We start from the raw sequence: 20,497 nt of genomic DNA on the forward strand, positions 1-20,497 counted from the left end.
AGAACCACTGATGTAGAGCATGGTTAAACCAGAGCAAACGATGGCGATCCGGAGATGGAGGACACAAGCGAGGGAGAGAAGAATGGACGAGTTAGGATAAGATGTGCATTGAGATGTTTCAAAGGAAGAGGAGTGGAGAACTCTTGAGCTGGGAGCCCTGAATACCTCCCCCTATGTCAAGGACTGGGACTTTCTCACCACCCTCTCTCTCTCTCTTTGATTAGAAGCCAAGAGGAATACATTAATGACAGCCCCGCTAACGCGCAAGGGTTGTTTACGACGGTGACATTTTGCAGAGACGTTTAGTAGAGAAATCGCTGACACGAGTTTCATAGACTGTTCAGCGGGGAGAGATTAAAAACTTCACATCCACGCAATCACATTGCAGGTGATAGCGCTCGAGGGGCGAGGATGACAAAAGTGTGGGATTGTTCAATCTTAACCAGTTAAGCCCTACATGTAGCATTATATACTCATATATACCAGAAATAGCACATCTGACTACAAGAGCTTGTAGGTTTTTGCAATTTTTGAAATATTCTGAAGGTTTTGGAAAAATGTTGGCAAGAGGGGTCTGCATGTGACATCATCATCATACCCGGCAGTTATGCGGGAACGCCTACTGAGTGGCAAAAAAACTGCTTTCTGGCCTTGACAGCCCATACATCAAAACAGAAAAGTCGTATCTGATTGCATTAAATGACGTTAGACTCACTTTGCCACTCGATTTGCCATTCAATTTATGAAGTGAATAATTACGTGCCCAAAATAGGAATGCCAGGTCAAAAGTGTTTTAATTCTCTCTAAACAATAGTTCTGTCTGGCCTCAGCAGTAGCAGATTGGGTTACACGATCCTCTGAATAATGAACTGGTGCAGCAACAACTGCTGGTCCCACGTAGTAAGAGAAAAGGGCCAGTCTGTTCTAGCCCCCTATTCCAGCCTGTTTGGGAAGACGTGACACTTGTGTCCCCATGGTCGCCCCATGGGTCCCCCGGTGGTTCTGCCCTGGAACCTTCAGAGCGCCAGCTGCGATTAGCATAACCATGAGGCCCCATCCGCTCGCTGCCGGGATTAGTTCAGCTCTCCTCCCACTGTCTGATGGCTCTTTATCCAGCTGGATATGGCCAGTTAGAGGCCTTAAACGCACCATCCTCGCGAAAGTCATTATCATTCACTACCAAGAAGGAAACGGCTCGCTGAGGGCCTACTGTTGAGAGCGGGATTGACATCTCATTTGGGCGTGATTTAAGAGAATAGACGAGGAACTCCCACTTGGCCTATGATGGATTAGTCCATAACCAGTCAATCAACACATCTTTATGCTTGTTCGCCGCTTGAATTGGGAATTCTTTGCCTATGATTACACGCCCAAACTAGGGGTCCCAGCTCCCCTACTAAGGAGCAGTTAAGTGGTCATTGAGATGGTCATTTAGAACTAGTTAAATCCTGTCTTTATAGAAATGTGTGCTATTCTTCAAGAGAGTTTACACTGGGGTAAGAGGTAGCAGGGGTTCCAACTTAGTCACTTCTTATTATACCAAAATGGAACATTTTGTCACACCTTAACTCGTGCATAAAGAATAACCAATCTACTGTATATAACTGAGCTTAAAGATCTGGTATTTTCTGACACCAAGTTAACATAAATAAGCAAGACAAGTAAGTGTACATCACCTATCTTACAAATGACCAATACCAGTAAGACGCCTAAGGGTGACAAGTGTCCTCGCCCTGTTGCGAGGTCGCGCCATGTCTTGGCCATCTGGCCAGTGATGTATATCGGACCAGTTATCCATTTATGAAGTCCTATGGCGTCTATGACATCTGACATCATACATACAATCCCTTTTATGCCCATATATGGAGATCCCTGTCTCTGGGATACAATCCATTTTATGCCCACATCATACATACAATCCCTTTTATGCCCATATATGGAGATTCCCGTCTCTTGGATAAAATTCCTTTTATGCCCATATATGGAGATCCCTAACAGAATTCCTTTTATGCCCATATATGGAGCTCCCTGCTCTGAGTATCTGACATCACTGTGATGTCACCTTATGCCCATATACTGTCACTCTGAAGATCCCTGCTCTGAGTATCTGACATGTCACCTGTGATGTCACAGTGATGTGTCAGGGGAACCACAGTTTCAGGCCGGACGGACTTCCAGACGTCCAGACACGGACAGCTGTGACATTACTGACAGTAAACTGTGACTTACGGTCGCAAACAACCATTATTAACATTAACCAATATCAAACAATATTACCGAATTATCTTAGCACTGCAAAATGTTGCTGCATGTGCTCGTCAAGAATTGTAAAAGTGGAAATATGAAAATAGGTTAAGCCTTAGGATAGTATATTTTGTCATGCTTTATGTAGCCTCGGGATCCAGGCATTGCTGTATGTGGAGGGCAGGTTAGAGTCAGTTGAGGAGAGGGGCATGGGGAAGGGGATCTAATTATGGGGAGGAGCTGCAAATTCCTTTTCAAAAGGAGACACCAGAAACATGTTTACCACCCACTTTGAGTCCTATTTTACAAGAACTACTGATGCAACGACACCCTTCCTAGAAACCCCTGCGTCCTCTGGTAAGTGTGGAAATTTGTGTGGCACCATCAGCAACAGACAGACGCACCCGACGGCTTTATCTGCCGGTTGTCCAGACGGATCACAAGTCATGAGCTGCAGCACTGTGGCTCCACTGTGAGGCAAACCCCGGGGCTAATCCATCTGATTCAGGTGGTCTACATCAGTGGCGTTTTGGCATTGTGAAGGAGACAGTCACACCGCATGCCATGTAAAGTTAAAGTAAACTATACCTAATGCATTCTGCGGTCTGCTGATACCATGTACGGAGGAGCACATACGTACATGAAACAATGTAAACAACAACACGTGCAGCAGACTTTAAGGAAAGTAGCCACCAGCAAGGCCGCCATGAGTACAAATAAAGACGCACAAAATCTTGCAGCATTCACCCACTAACTCACGGATATGGCGTGAGTTCTCTTGGACATTTTTGAGACGATTCTTTATAACAACAAAAATTAAGAGCAAACAAATCAGCCAACAGATGGGATGTTGGAGAGAGTGCGGGGAGGTGAATGTGGGACATATATTTTGGAAGTGCCATAAAATAGAGGATTTTTGGAAAACTGTGCATAAACAAATTCAAGAAGTTTTGGGATATGAGGTACCATTAGGATTGTTAAGTTCTATACTTGGGTAATTTGGCAGAAGGGAACGTACATGAAGATGATAGGTATTTGGTGAAAATATTATTGGCAGCGGGGGGGAAAAGTCATTACAAGAAAATGGGGTCATATGGAGCCTCCAACACGGGATCAATGGGTGGAGTTGGTGGTGGAAATGTTTGTTATGGAGAAACTGACTCATCACTTGAGGTTACAGGAGGAACAATTTGAGGACAAATGGGTCAAATGGATGCTAAAGCCCCTTTTACACTGGCCCAACACCACACCACACCGTCTACTTGTGCCAGGTTTTCCCACTACAAGGACCTGGGTAGAGTGGTGTGAAAGTGGTACTAAACGTGGTACTACAAAGTATCCAATCTAGTAGGTCTGAGCTAGGCCAAACAGGGCCAAACACTTCATAATGACTGATCACTCACTGACTTTTCATATTGTGTTATAACCACTATTATAATCTATTATAGTGTAGTATAACTATCATAGTAATACATTAATACTTTATAGTGTATTATAATCACAGTTATAATCCATTATAGTATATTATAATTAGGGATAGTTGTAATACAAATTTATATTGTATTATAATCACAGTTAAAAGGGTACATTTGTTTCTTAGGGTTACTTATAGGGGTACTTTTGTGTAATGGAAAATGTAGATATTTGTATGTGGTGCGGTGTGGTGTGGTGTGGTGTAGTGTGGTGTGGTGATAAAGCTGCAGTCGAAAAGGGGCTTAACAGAGACAGTGGGGACTGGGGAGGGGAACGACACATGAAACAAGGAAAGGGCCTGAGTCAAGTAGCAGGGAGTGAACCAGGGGAATCAGAATTGTCATGTGAACAGTTGTCATTTGTTTTTTGTTGTTTTTCGTGTTGGTCTTTTATAGTTTTTGTTTTTGTGTGTATTTTTTGTATGTTGTTGTTGTTAAAATGTGGAAAAATATTTTTTTGAGGGTTAGGGTTAGGGTTCTTTATGTAACAGGATTGGGATTTATTAATCAAAGTATTGTATATTAAACTTGTATCTCATTCATTTTAACTTGCTTCATTTCGGTTATAAATAGTTGTACCTTTTATTTACTATGTTACGCAAATAGAACAATACAAAAGCTATTAGCTATGCTCTCTGTAAACAACAAGCAATAAATCAAACCATTTTTCTTTTTTTTTTACATTTCTCCCTTTCCCTCCTCCAACTCTTTATTATTACCTTACTCCTTGCCCCTGACCTCCCCCCTCTCCAACCACTCTGGCTCTCACTGCTTCTCTCACTTTCCTTGCTCTCTCTCTCTCTCACCCTCTCTTCCACCTACACCATCTCTTTAATCTTTAATCTCTCTCTCTCTCTCTCTCTCTCTCTCTCTCTCTCTCTCTCTCTCTCTCTCTCTCTCTCTCTCTCTCTCTCTCTCCCTGGCTCTGCCTCAGCTGTTCTCAGTTGCTCAGTGAGCCTTGTGGTGTGTGGACGGGGCAGAGTAGCGCTGAATGGGGCAGGGCTATAGACTTGTCTAGGAGCAGCATTGGAGACAGAGAGAGGGAGCAAGACAGGCAGAGGGAGTGTGTGTGTGAGAGTGAGTGAGTGTGAGTGTGTGTGTATGTGACAGAGAGACAGAGAGAGAGAGAGAGAGAGAGAGAGAGTCTCAGTGTGAGATTGTGCTTACCAAGCAGACTGGATGAGCAGCAGAAACAGACTAGACCTGTTTCTGTTTTCCCAACTAAAAGAAAGGAGCTGAGAGAAAACGTAGATGGTTGTTTAGAAAGAGAGAGAGACAGAGAGAGAGACAGAGAGACAGTGGGAGAGAGAGAGGTGCATGCATGCTTGACAGGCACTGGGACAGAGACCTCAAGTATGACAGCCACACAGAGACGTGCTGACTGCTTCTGAGCGTCACCATGGTACAGCTCTCTGCTCTGGTCTCAGCCCTCACTTTGGTTTCATTACGTTGGCTCTGACTTTGCGGAGGCTTGCTTTGCAGTGACATTGACCCGTGCCCCCCCCTCCCTCCACTCCTGTTGCAGGTTCCACTTCCTTGGAGCTGGACTCTAACTGTGGCTTTTGACCCCTGGTGTTGTTGGGGGAAGACTGTGATTTTGGCAGGAGCCCCCTGGACCCACAGTCACAGAGGACCGGACCGGACGGGACTGGACAGAAGCATTCACCCCGCATTACTGGACCATTAGCAGAGGGGGGTTTCTGCGAGGAAGACACACCTGGTCCGAGCTATTTGGAGGACCGCACTGGAGAAGTGGATTTTAAGGGACCTCTCTTGTTTGCTCTTGCCCCGGGATCATGGGCTCCCTTTGGGGCATCGTTGTGCTGTTGTGTGGGGTGGCCCTACTCCAGATGGAGGGCAGCGGTGCCCAGCAGACCAAGAACAACGTCCCCCGGCTAAAGCTCTCGTACAAAGGTGAGTCCCCTTGACACCTCGATTGACCTCTCAGTCTCCAAATGACGAAGTTGTGAATTAATCATGCTTAGTGCTAAATAGTTTTAACCGCCTCATGAATAAATCATGTATAGTGCATTGATGAACTTGCAGACAGATCAAGACACAACTATTTCTTTGCCGCTTATGAAAACTGCAAAATCACGGTTGTCCCCTAAAGCAGGGCAGAGTGTCCTTTCCAATATACATTCCTGGAAACCCTGGAATTGATTATTTTCACCTCTTAATGTGTGGCAGCCTTATCACATGTATGGTCTGTGCGTCCGTGGAAAAGCAAACTCCACACTTCATCAGGCATATCTATAACAGGTTCAGCTAAGAGTAGGGCAGCGATATAGCGATGGATGGTGGCACCTCTTTCTTTCTTTCTTTCTTTCTTTCTTTCTCTTTCTTTCTTTCTTTCTTTCATATTTTGTCTTTTGTCTCATATCTTTCTTGGATCGCATTAAAGTAACACAGTCATTTAACAGTTAATTTAACCCTTTTTCTTTGCAATGTATAGTTTACTGTGAAGACTGAAGATGTTGTGTCAGGTGCTTATTTGGCTACAGTTTTAAGCACAGACAGGAGCCATGTTTAGCTGTATTTAAGAGAGTGATACATGTTCATTTAAAATGCTGCATTATCTGATGTAATGCAGTTTGAGTCAACAGGCATTTGGTTGTTTTGATACTGTATGTGTATTGTACAAAATGTATAAGGAAAAAAAACAGACAGATCCACAATAGTTTTGTTTCCAGAATAATGATTATTGTAATGCAAAAGAAAAATAGAAGAAGGATAAACATGAACATTTGAGGTAGTAGGACCATTTGCTGTACCCACTTGTCAGAGCACTTTGGACTATAGGATGGATTTGCTGGGGGGGTCCATGCCCCTGCTTTTGATATTCCTCTGGTCATTTCATTTTATCGCTGGTCAGACTGAATTTAATACATGCCTTTTTTTGGGGAAATGACTGATATGTTTGATATTTATGTTTATTATTTAAGATATATTTTAGGCCTTTTCTGCTTTTAGTGATAGTCCACAGTGAAGAGCGACAGGAATTGAACCTGCGACACGTTGTCTGTAGTATGCGCCCCAATATTATTATGTTTGATATTTCAATTGAACAATTTCTTAAAACAATGTATGTTAACCAGATTAACCCCATGGCGTCCCAATTTTGGGCAAACGTTTCACAATCTTTCCGTCTCTCTATGAGCTCACAACGCATCATGAACGCACAGATTAATTATCACTCAAATAATTGGCGATTAACGATTTAATTGTGTTTTTGTCGTTGATAATTACATTTCTGTTTGGCTTTTAGGCTTTGAAGTTGTACATGGTAGATATGACACATAACCTAAATATACAAAGAAATTACTGACATATTTGACAACTTACTACTTAAAAAATAACTTTGATAGTGGAAATAGCCGATCTACAAGCTCACAACGCGTCGCGTTCGCGTCGCGTTAGCGTCGCGTTCGCGACGCGTTGTGAGCTTGTAGATCTGCTATTTCCACTATTTCGGACATTTTTCAACATTCACGATTATGACGATTATGACAAAATAATTGCGATAATGTCAAATAATCACGATTAGACGATTATGTAATAATTGTGACAGCCCTACTGCTCTGCGAATGATTTCACTGAAATGTGTACAGATGTCCCCTCCTGGCCACGTCCTTCTCTCTCTGACTCTGTCCTGATAGAATGCTGTTGTCAATTTTGTAATGAAAAGTGCTGCCAGACACGGATTTGCTGGCAGTTAAGTGTCATTCATCCATCCATCCCTCTCTCTCTCTCTCCCTCTTTTTCCTCCTGGATGTCATTTTTCCGCTCTGTCCTTCCCTGCATGGTAATTATACTGAGGATGAATGGTACAAGTCTGTTTCAGCAGATGGCTTTCCCAAAGAGAGACCTTCCTCTCTCTCCTCTCTCTCAGCACTGGGAGTGCCGTAATTACACACACATACACAAGCACGCACACACACACACACGCACGTCACAATTATGCCTATACATTCACTAATACATTCCTGCACGCTTACACTCATGCACACACACGCACGCACGCACGCACGCACACACGCACGCACGCACGCACACACACACACTCACACACACACACACACACTCACACACACACACACACACACACACACACACACACATGCACGCGCCAATGCATGGCCATCTGTAGATAGCTAATGATACCTGTGAGCATATCAGTCATTTCTAACCACACGCTGCCAGTGCGCTGAGACCCGCCCCAGCAGTGATATCTCTATTGGATCACCGCAGACAGACACCGGTGGAAATCTAGATGCAAGCATGATGCGGTTATTATTTGCCTGCCATTTCATTTGACGCAATTCCTGCACAATAAAAAGTCTGCAGTGTTAGTTTCAACGGTGAAAGTGATATTTCTGCTGCCGTGTGGCAAGTGAGAACATTTCACTCTTGCTCAACCTGAAGAACTGAGAAGTATTTGCCATGATCTAGTGATCAAGTACAACTTCCATCCCTGCTACTATGTTGAGGAAATACATGGTACCCTAAGCCTTCTCAGGCTTAGGGTATCACGAAGGATACTATCATGAGGTTTAAGAACTTTAAGTCATCCTAAATCATCATATAAGTAATTTATGACTTAAATCCGGGGATACATACCTGTATATTACCTGCCTGCAAAGTGTGCACTGCACCCTCTTACTGTGGGTAGAAAATGTGACACGCAGGGCTGTGAGGTGATGGAACCCTGACCCCTAGAGGTTAGTGGGAGGTCACACCTCTCAGCCAAGTAGAAGGATCATAAACCTCTCTCAGTAAACTCACTGAGTCAGTCAGTAAAATGAGATCAGAACAGATAACCTGTCTCTCTGACTGTACGCTCACCCTCTCTTCTCCCTTTCTTACAGTGTGAGTAAGAACGCGCTCACGCGCACGCACGCACGCACGCGCGCACGCACACCCTAGGGGTCCCTTAACTGATCTCCAGAAGGTGGTTTGGGAAGAAGGGGGGAAGGGGCGGGGTGCAAAAGGGCAGTGGGCCAGGGGGAAGGATAACAATAGCACCCCACGGCTACCTAAACATGAGCTGAGGTCCAACTGTATCAACAAGTAAAGTGACTGAGTGATGATAGGGATTACAGTAGGCCGTTTCGCCACAGAAAGTGTATTTTTACACCGAGATGGACAGATTATTCTTCAAGAGGTTGAAGGTTTTCTTTTTTCACCCTCTTGAGGTCCACAGAACCCATAGAGACGGGATCCATATGTGTTACATGTGGACGGCGGGCCGGACGAGGCAGAGCACATGTTGTTTACTGGCCAGGGCAGGGAAGACGGGGTACTTTGGTTTTATAGGCCTTGAGTGTACTGCCAAAAGTAGTCCTTCTCTTCGACCTGTCCACCCCTTTGATGAGCGAAGCCAAGGACTTAGCCCCCCCCCCCACACACACACACACACACACACACATGCACACATGCAGGGGCGTCACACCAAATTCTGGGCCCTGGGTACAAGGATTCACTGCGGGCCCCCCCATGAATGTTAACTATAGACAAATTGTGAAAATGTGTGCAAAAAACCTATGTTTCCATGTCAGTGGTGCTCAAACTTTTTCATGTCAAGGACCCCCAAGATGATATGTATTTGGCCACGGACCCCCATCTCAAAATATTTCGTTACAGCCCCCCCCCCCCCCCCCCCCCCCCAGAAGAGCAAAATTTGAGTTAAAAATATTCGCTTAAAAAATACATATATTCAAAGATTTTCACACATTTTCACGCCTTTTCAAAAATAGCAGATCTACAAGCTCGCAGCGCGGCACTCGGTGCCGCGCGGTGAGCTTGTATATCTGCTATTTTTCAACAGCTAAAGTTACTAGGGCCCCTCCACCTTGGGCCCTAGTAACTCAGTCCCACTTTCCCCCCCCCCTTGTGACACCCCTGCACACATGTAAAAACACACATGTACTCACACACACACACACACACACACACACACACACGTGCACACACACACACACGTATAATAAGTAACAACAGAGTCTACGTAGACTCTTACTTTTGAACACCAAGCCAAGGAATGAGACACCAATGGAAACCAGGCAGGCTGTTTCTTTGGTCACATGAGCCGGCTGCCGGTCATAGTGAAGCCGCGGCTTGTTTTTGGGTGTGCTACGGACTTTTAATCAGAGTCATGGGGGAATGAGGAAGTTCCCCCCCGCACCTTTAATCCATGAGCATGTTAAGAATCTCCTGAGTGGAGTTGAGTTTCCCCCAGTGTGAATGAGCTCGGTATTTTGAATGGTGTCATATCGTCGTTGTCGGGTGGAAACCTTGTATGTCCAAAACCGTTCGTTTTGTATTTATCATTTTAAAAATGAACTAAACTAGTGAAAACAGCCGATCTACAAGCACACAACGCCTCGCGGTGCGAGGCGTTGTGTGCTTGTAGATCTGCTGTTTTCACTACTTTTATGCGACGGCCTTGTATGATGAAGAAGGGCTTTGCTTTACGAAAAAACATACCAATTTGAAATTTGGAGATACGAGGTTTCTGCCCGACAGTGACGATATGCAGCTAGATGAAGACCTGCCTGTCTCAGGGATTGAAATGGTGAATACTAGGGATGGGACGATAAGCGATATTATCGTTTATCGTGATAAAAAAAACACTCACGATAATCGATTTATCGTGATATCAATTTAACGTGATATCGTCTTCCGTCATGCACTGGGATCAATTCAGCTTTTATTTGCCGAGCTGCATATCACTTAAACCCTCTGGTAAAAAGTACTTATAACATACGTACTTGATACAGTATTTTTTCACTCTCTATCAAATGTCTTTGCCAAAAAATTGCCTACAAGCTCACAACGCGTCGCAGCGCGATGCGTTGTGAGCTTGTACTGTAGATCTGCTATTTTTTGGCAGATGTTCCGCCCCAGGATAATGGATTGTGATTATCGTGATAATATCGTAAATCGCGATTTCTTTTGTCACAATAATCGTGATATGACATTTTCATATCGTCCCATCCCAAGTGAATACTGTGTCTTATACCATCGACTGACACTATTGGCCTTTTTATGCATGGCTACAGCCAGATGCTCCAGTGATTGACTTTACAATTTGCTATTCTTTGTGGGTATGTTTTTGCCCCCCCCCTCTCTATCTGTTGATCTAATCTCTGGTGCCCAATACCGGCCAACTAACAGCTTCACACTATGAGATCTGACCTGGAACTGTCAACATCATTTAGCTAATGTCATTGCCTGAGGATTATTCAAATTACCTGAGCGTGTCTGATCTCAATTACAGGCACAGCAGTTACCCCGAAACCTCAAATAGTTGGCAGAGTAACACCCTAAGCGCTATACTGTGGTGTACGTACTGTACATGCATCATATCTTACAAAAATGTGAGTTGTGTCAATGCATTTCTGCATGACGGTGAACAAATCACTGCGCTGGTAGGGCTGTCACGATTATGACATTTTACATGACGATTATAATACAAATAATTGACAATTACATTTCTGTTTGGCTTTTAGGCTTTGAAGTTGCACATGGCAGATATGACACATAACCTAAATATACAAAGAAATTACTGACATATTTGACCACGTTAAACTTAAAAAATAACATTGATAGTGGAAATAGCCGATCTACAAGCTTGTAGATCTGCTATTTCCACAATTTTTTACTTTAAAAAAATATATATGAACATTTTTCAACATTGAAACGAATCAAACTATTATGGCGATTATGGAAAATAATCGCGATTATGTCAAACAATTGCGATCAGATGATTATGTAATAATCTATGTGTAATAACCTATGTGCTAGTGATGACACTATGCCGTGTCTCCTTATCCTCAGGCACGAGTGAATGAGTCAAGTTAGTCGACCTATATTGTTTACATGATCCAGCGCTACATTGTGTTTTGCCACTGGGCAATCACACATTCACCCGTGTGCAGAGTGAACGTCAATTAAAGCTTGTGAACTGAAACCAATAGATTGGAGGGCCCATACAGTAATGCCACACATGGGTTATTGTTGTGGTGTGTTTTTGCTTTCTCTGCGGTAGCACTTAGATAACACATCACACTATGCCCTCCAGTCCAGAGAGAGAGAGAGAGAGAGAGAGAGAGAGAGAGAGAGAGAGAGAGAATATAGGGTAAAAGAGTTTATTTTTATCGCTCTCGCATGGGACTGTTCATTCTTTGCATCTATTCCATCTGCCGCTTCTTTTCTTTTTTCTGTTTCTCTGTTTATTTTTTCCCCCTCTTCTCTCTCTCTAACTCAGATATCCATTGTAATAGAATACAGCAGTGTCCACACAGAGAATGAGCCAAAAGAAAGAATAAAACAGAATGACGATGAAGAGAAAATGGTAATTGAAAAAGGCAACGAGAGTGCTTGGGAATATGTTTTTTATTTTTTAAAGAGGAACAGAAGGAGTGAGAATGGTTGAGAGAGACAGAGAACACAAAAAAGAAAGGGAAATAATGCACAATCTGGAGCGTTCATTTAACTCAGAGAGTTTACATGATTGATTGATTGATTGACTACCTTAATAGAAATGTAAACAGCATGAGGTACAGTCAGACATTGGGGCTAAAACAACAACAAAAAAGTCCTGGGGGCAAATTTGGCTATAATTTTATTTTACAAATCTGATACAAATCAGCATGAGACTGATTTGAATGTTGAGGTTTTCACTAAGGAGAAAGTGCAAGTGAAAGTGGACATTTGGCGGACAGGGGCAGCTGCACAGAAAGTGGTATATGGGGCAGAAACAGGCAGGTCCACTTCAAAGCAGGACTATAAGAGAAAGGGAGAGTGGAGAATATAGCAGAGTGGCAGCTGCGCCTGCTACAGGTCACACACTTGTCTGTCCACCTGTCTGTCTTTTTGCTCTGTCAGTTTGTCTGGCCACTCGCCTGTCTGTCTTCTGCCTGCACGCAAAAGTATCTTTTATTTTAAGTGTGCTTTCACATATGTCTCGTTTCAGCCCTCAACTCCGTTTAGGGAGATTTCTTTGCACATGTGAGAACACTCCAAACGAACTCAAAGAGGACTCAGTTTGGTTTGTTTTAAAACGGGACATATGAAAGCAACCTAAGAACACAAGGTGCATGGCTCTGTTTATAGTTCACCCAAACCTGTGACCCGGTTGGCTTAATGCACAATAGATTATCAATGTGCAATGATGGCCATTCTGCACGTGTATAAAGAGTTGAAAAATGGTGCTTTTAAAAGTGTCTATCTGTAGTTATGTACCCACTTAGCCAATATCTGTTCTTCTGTTATTTGGAACATGTTCTGAACACTATGGAATGAGCTGGTGCCTCTCAGTTTGGACTGAATAAAGCAGGTACCGAAGGCTTACAGCAGATTCATTTCCTGAGCTTTTTCCGCAGGTGCACCGGTGTGTGTCCGTGGTTACAGTAAGAGCACAGAGGATACATGGATGAAATAATGTATAAAACTATCAGTGTGATGTTAGCGGTGGCGTGGCTTTGCGTTGCCTGCCTGCGGTACAGAGAGAGACCAGTTCTAACATGCAGGGCTACTGTCACCTCGGTGGCTAGGAAACCTTTTTGTTTCTTTCCAATAACACTTACACCTCTGTGTATTGTATCTAGTATGCTCCATAAACACACACACACACACACACACACACACACACACACACACATGCACATACACAGAAACGGCTCTCACATCGGCCCCATTGAGCATATAAGTCCCAGGGTGATTCACTTTTAATAACTATCGGTCCCTGTTGAACGGTGCGTTTCCATGGACACTGTGCACCTTTTTCACACACAGGTGTGGTTTGAGAGAGAGAGGGCTACAGCTGACTGGCTCTGTAAGGATGGATCTCTAACACCTTCCTGTTTATAAAACACGCTCGCCTTCTTTCTCTGAGCAACAAGTCATTTCCTTTATACGGAGGAAAACTGCAGAGTCTAGACTCTATAGACGCTCCCTCTCTCCCCTCCTTTACGCATACACACCTGTCCTGTTGGTCGTCTGTTATTTGGAGACTAAAGGCACGGAATCAGTTGTTTAGTTTGTTTTCCATGGTGACGTGTGTGTGCGTGTGCGTGTGTGTGCATGTGTGTGTACATTTGGGTGTGTGTTGCTGTTTAGCTTCTACACAAAAAATGGATGTGTTAAACCTGATTCATACTTGGTTTGCACATCGTGTCTCACAAAAACGAGAGATCTACAAGCTCATGATCGCTGAGACACATTGCAAGCTTAAGCTATTCTGGGTGCGAGACATCGGCGCGCAACTAAGTATAAACCAGGCTTTACCATGCATGCGGATACAGAGCCATTCTCTTTGGTTAGCAGGATATGGAATAGCCCTTCTATTAAATAGTGTTGTTGTATTCAGACATGGCTGCCATAGTAGAATTGGAAAGTAATAACAAAATCCATGGCGAATCACGTCTCTCTCTCTGTTTAACACATCATTACAAAATACATAAATGCATGCACGTACAGTATGTGCGATTGTGCGTGCACACGCATTCGCACACTCACACTCACTCTGTCTCGATGGTGCAGGTGAAAAGGGTCAGAGGTATGCCTGATTTACGCTTCGTCGTACGGTGGCATCGGGCGCCATAAATAGCAGATCTACAAGCTCACAATGTGTCCCATCTGCGGTGCGCTGTGAGCTTGTAGATCAGCTACTTCCGGTGTGTGCGACACCATGGTACGACTGCGAGTATTAAATGAAGCCGTACAGAGTGTTATTGTACTGTCAGAGAAGGGCTTACAGTGGTTCTGCTGATGATTGATCACCGTGGCTACAGAGAAACTCTAATCTGGGACACAGAGAGCTTTGGGCTGGGTTCAACGGCACTTTTTTACAACAACCTTACCTTTTATGACCTTCATTTTCTTTCCTTGCTTTCTTTTAGGACCACAACTTTCTTTAATAACCGCCCCGATAATCTGACGAAACCGTGAGGACTAGTCGCATTTGAAAATGTGCTTCATAAACAAAAATAGAGAAGCCTAACTGGCTCCGGAGGCATGTGATAATTTGATTTGAGTTTCCATAAACATATGGAACATTTAATCTAAGGCAGCCAACAGCCACTGTCTCATAGTCTCATTTCATCATTTCATAAATCATATTTCTAACAGGTCCATATGGATGACTCGGTAAGCTTTGCACAAAGCAGGTTTTGGGTCTGGTAAATTGCAGGCCACAGACTGGGCTTGTTCCGTAATTAAATAAATAGAACTGTAATAAATATAACGAAATGACACATTTTTGTGAACTCTTTAGATTAATCGTTGTGGTGACTTTTGTGGGATGCTTCAAAATGTGGATTGGTTTCGTTCAGTGTGCCTAATGGCTGATTCACATAAGACCACAGAGTTTAGACTTCAGATTTAAGAGACCATTTAGCTAGCTGCTCTTAAGCATCAATCTTCATGCTATGAGAACTGAGCCGCAATGGAAACCAACAAAACAGACAACAGCAATAAGACCCACTGTACATTACCATTATGTATACAGTATGAGTGTGTGTGCGCGTGTGTGCGTGCGACCGTGCGTGCATGCGTACACGGGTGCACAAGCTGGCTCACGCATATTGTCACTGTCGAGCAGAATCCTCGTATCTTCAAATTTGTACGTTCTTTCGCAAAGTAAAGCCCTGCTTCATCATACAAGGCCGTCGCACAAAAGTAGTGAAAACAGCAGATCTACAAGCACACAACGCCTCGCGGTGCGAGGCGTTGTGTGCTTGTAGATCGGCTGTTTTCACTAGTTTACATTTTTTAAATGATAAATACAAAACGAACGGTTTTGGACATACACGGTTTCCACCCGACAACGACGATATGTGCCTTCGCTGAAAATAGGATTTCTTTTTTGATTTAGGGCCAATACCAAAGAGGTGGATCCGTAAAAGTAGAAGTAGAAGCAATCTGTTTCTAACTACCGTCGGCCCAGGAGGTCTTTGCTTTCGCCTCTCTCTCAGTGCGCTCTTCTCTCTCCTCACCTCTCAACCTCATCTTTGGCTCAACTCAAAACTCAGATTTTCTTTCCATCTCTATACCCTCCCTCCTCCTGCCTTCCACCTTTCATTAGTAGAGTGTTTGATATATATTCGGAAAAAAGGCAAAACGACTCAAAGGAGCACCGTGACACAAAAGCACATAAGAGAGCACTTAAAAGTGTTACTGGAAACAGTAATTTCCGAAGAGGTCCTTGATGGATTCAAAGAATACATGGAATTAAACAAATCTACAGAAACAATTACATTAACAAGATAATCCTTCTAGTCCCCCTGCCAACCCCTCGCACATGGTTCATACTCCCTCCCTTAAAAGTGAACCATCAATACTCATGCACAGAGTCTCCTTAACTTGTCTTCCTTTGTTTGGCTTTGTTTGAGATGCAGGGGCAGGTTGTTCCATAAGGAGATCCCTATACGCAGAAAAGTGAGCTTCTTGCTATTTTACTTTTAATACGAGGAACACTGCATTTCATAATGTTTCAATTATGTTTCCAGCTTCCAACCACATTTGGGCAGTTCATATACATGTATTTTGGAGCCTTTCTGTGAATTCTATCAAACATAATGAAAAATCTTCAGTTGTTTAACCACTTGAACCTTTGTTGTTATAAAGCGACACATTGTGAGCTTGTATATCAACTATTTTTGTGTGACAATTTGGTGTTGAGGGGAATTGATCTTCAACTGTAATAATCCAGCTTCCTTCATTTCTATACTTTAAGAAAATATAATATATAATAGTGTCCTCTGAGCTACAGTACCTGAATTAATCATTAATTCAGTGCCTCTTAACTATGTTCAAATACAACATAGTTTAAGAGGCACTGAATTAATGAAGCAACGATAATGATGTGGTTACGCACACATGCACACAATAACCTAAATATTGTCCCTGTGGTGAGTCAAAGAATACTTATTTAAAAAATGCGATGGTTGGAAGTAAACATTAGACCACAGTCAGCATCCAAGAAACCTGCATCATCCCTCTTATTCTCCTCTTTTAACTCCTATGTTTAAAAAAAGTGAAATCTCTGTTTCTGTCTCTCTCTATCTCTCATTCTCTCTCTCTCTCTCTCTCTCTCTCTCTCTCTCTCTCTCTCTCTCTCTCTCTCTCTCTCTCTCTCTCTCTCTCTCTCTCTCTCTCTCTCTCTCTCTCTCTCGGGCTCCGACACACTTCAAAGAGGTGGGCATTTTTCTGCTGAAACATTCATGAACATTTTTGTTATTTACTCCCTGAGAAACAGAGAGTGAGAGAGAAAGAATGAAAGTGCGAGAGGAAGAGCCAGAGTGGAAGGATTGTCAATTTTCTCTCGACTCTCTTTTCATCCATCCATACCTCAACGCTCTTTGTGTGGTTTGCCAAGTGGAGGGGGTCATCGTGTGGGCAGTGAGACAAAAACCATGAGAGAGGGACGTAGTGTGAACGCATGTGTGAGCAATGTGTCACAGAAAAATGACCTGTCGTAATGTAGGCCTGCAGATTCACCCATGACAAAATTCTCAACATACTGCTTGTAGCCGAGTTCAGTTTTCCATTGTGAGCTTGGAAATCGCTCATTCGGCCAGGCTTGGGAACACCCATGGATTACACAGCAAAACGTGAGCTGGCTCTTTCTAAAAGTAGCCCATATTAAAGCCAGCTAATGGTTGTTGTGGGTTCAGAGTAATCCTCCGTTTTCTACTGGCGGAATATTCTCAGAGCATTGCAACATCATGTATATAGTTTCCAGATTTCTACTGTATGTTCCGCAAAGTTGGCCGCACCGGTCAAGGTCGATCGGCCCCGAGCCAGACAGTTTGATTGTTGGCTGCCAACATTGCCGTATACCTGCCTAGAGCCCAAGATGGCTTGGCTGTGGTGCTTCAATACCTGCTGTCCACCTCTCTGCTAGCTGGCTCAGCTGCTCCATATTTGTAGACCTGGAACAAGTTAGTGTGTGTGTGATTTGCGGAGGAAGGTGAGCATTTTAGTGGCTAACAGTGGCATTTCCCCATTACGAAACCAGATTCGAATTCACCAGCGTCGGCAGGTTAGCATTTCACCAGCGTTAGTTTTCCTGAGGTTAGGTAAGGTTTAGGACTAGGTGGTCGGAATAGCAATGTTTTAGAGTGCCGATGTGTAACCGGGTAGCTTGTAGATCAGCTATTGTCACTGGGGTATGTGGCCAGGTTGATAGGCTTTCCTCAGGGAAGAGGACGCCCCTGCCTTGCATAGTCCAACATGAGCACATGACGGGCACCAAATAATGTACTACTTTTTATTATCCGTTTTCTATCGTATGCAATGTAAATGCGTATGTAGTCATGGAATTGCTATTTTATTTGTGCTTGTCATTTTTTATTTCACTGTAATTTAGTAATTTGACCCCATGAAGAATAGTCACTGCTGAGGCAGTGACTAATGGGGATCTTAAAAAAATGATAAACAATAAAGTCACGATTAAATAGGGCTTAAGTGGTTAATTCATAATGCATTTTTATAACTTTAGGCCCCGGAGAGACACCAAATGTATCTTTTGGGTCTCGAGACTGAATCGCTACTTTAGGAGCAGAGAGAATGGAACAGAAAGGCCGTTGAGAAGAAGAACAGGAAAGAACACTGTAAAATCACAAATGTTAATCTAACACTGACACTGCTTTCACAGGCTTGGTGGCAAGAGCTATAAAACTGCTCGAGCGTGGACAGCCACATTGCTGCAGTGTCACTGTTGAAGTGCTCAAGTGTTGCTCAAGCCACACTGCGTAAATAAAAGGGTAGGGTCAAATAACGCAGGGAACTGGATTACGGCAAGAATCAGTTATTCTTCCATCTGCGGAATGGAGCAGGAATTGTGGGGAGACAGAAGGCGTGTGTAAATGGTGAAACAAAAACATATGTTTGATTGATGCTTCACTGCGTCATTGGAGTGCTGAAAAACATTGAAGCCGGCTCTACCTTTTTTGCAGCGCAGCGCACCCGTCACGCAGCGTGTGTCAGCTGTCAGCTTTTAGCTGGTGGTGCAACTGATATTTGTATGAAAATGACTTGTCGCTGCTAGTGTGTGAGCACAGCATGAGAGTGTGCAAATGGACCGGGATTTTGCAATTAAATAGAGGATAGATGATCCTGAGGAGCCTAAATCCAAAACAAAGCAATGTAACATTCCTTGTAGCCCCAGGGCATGAAGTACAGCATGGATCCTCAAAGTGTTTATTAGGGCAGAGTAGGGCACTCACGAATAGTGATTTTTAGTATTCTAATTATTCGACCTCAAAGTATTCGAATAGTCGAATATTCGACAGGGCTGGCCAAACTGTCAAATATTAAGTATGCAAGAGGCGAACATTGTGAAAATAGCCGATCTACATGCTCACAGCATGTAGATCTGCTATTTTCACAATATTTATCTGTGGAACCGAGTCACATTAAATGCCTAATACCTACAGTTCCAAGTGCTTGTCAGGGTGGGGGTCCCCAGTTCAAATATGTTTATTTTGGGGCTCACGGCCTAAAAAGGATTGAGAACCCCTGGTATAGAGCAGGGGCAATGACAACTCATTCTTATAGACTTCCTATCTAGCCAAGCTTTATAAACTATATATTTTTTAAAGAGAAAACAATACAAAAATAAAAATAAGCAAATATTCGACGTTGAATAGTGACTTTGATATTCGAATTTTCGAATATTCGAATATTTGGTGAATGTCCTAGGGCAGAGTACTATTCTTTTCAGTATACTGAAAAGTCAACCTGATGGACAAGGAGGTGAATCTCTGGTCATACGGCTGCTGTAGATGCTTGCTGTCTAACCAATGAAGATCATAAATGTTGCATAACAGACCTGCATTAAAATTAGATAACAGATAATACAGTACATTATTGTCTGAACTCAGAAGGGCATCTTCTGTTGCTGATCTGACACGTTGCTTCATTGCAATGTTGATTCACTTTCATTTGAAACAGCTTTGCGTCTGCGGTGTTGTTGTGATACAGAACTACCCATAATTACTGTAATGATAACCAAGTGATTATCGAAATTCCCTATTCTCTCCGTTCTCCTCCACAGAAATGCTGGAGTCTAACAACCTAGTGACATTCGAGGGCCTGGCCAACAGCTCAGCTTACCACACCTTCCTCTTGGACGAGGAGAAAGGCAGGCTGGTGGTGGGAGCCAAGGACCACATCTTCTCCTTCAACCTCCTCAACATTAGCAAAGACTACGCACAGGTACAGGACCATGTTTAATGTTCAGGGTGGTTCTTTATCGTTACATCTTGTCCACAGGTACATAAGAGTAAATTAACATATTTTTGTCCTTCAGACAATGCAGCATAGGTAAAATTAAAGGAGGACTTCACCACTTTTCAACCTGTCTTCATATAATAGGTCCTCACTAATATTCATGATAAAATAGCACAATTTCTTTCTACTCAGTCTGGGTCTCTTAGGAGAGTTGTGGGCGGGTCAGAAATCCATCCATCAGTGACATCATCGCTTTCTTTTTATAAAGAATATTTTGGAAAAAAAAATTGATTTTTATTATCGCGAGAACAATGGCGTCCATTATAACATTGCAACTTTTCAGGAATATAAAGCCTGCAGTTTCTATTAGCTTGGATTCCCCATTGATGATGTCACTGGTGGATGGATTTCTGACCTGCCCACAGCTCTCCTATGAAAAGAAAGTGCTATTTTATCATGAACGTTAGTGAGGACCTATTATATGAAGACAGGTTGAAAAGTGGCGAAGTCGGCCGGGAACACATATTAGTGTATGGAAGGGG

The 20,497-nt window shown here is 43.1% G+C and overlaps 1 protein-coding gene across 1 annotated transcript in view; it reads left to right on the forward strand.

Moving 5' to 3' along the window:
* Positions 1–5,512: 5,512 nt before the first annotated feature.
* Positions 5,513–20,497, forward strand: part of sema3ab (sema domain, immunoglobulin domain (Ig), short basic domain, secreted, (semaphorin) 3Ab) — a gene marked incomplete at both ends in the record, with an annotated part of 37,350 nt that continues 22,365 nt past the window's right edge. The window contains 2 exons of the mRNA XM_080737736.1: positions 5,513–5,630; positions 19,780–19,940. Of these exons, the coding sequence (XP_080593862.1) occupies positions 5,513–5,630; positions 19,780–19,940 (279 nt within the window). The remainder of the gene's footprint in view (positions 5,631–19,779; positions 19,941–20,497) is intronic.

This window comes from Nannobrachium achirus, assembly GCF_963921795.1.
Source record: "Nannobrachium achirus genome assembly, chromosome: 11".
Lineage (NCBI taxonomy): Eukaryota > Metazoa > Chordata > Actinopteri > Myctophiformes > Myctophidae > Nannobrachium > Nannobrachium achirus.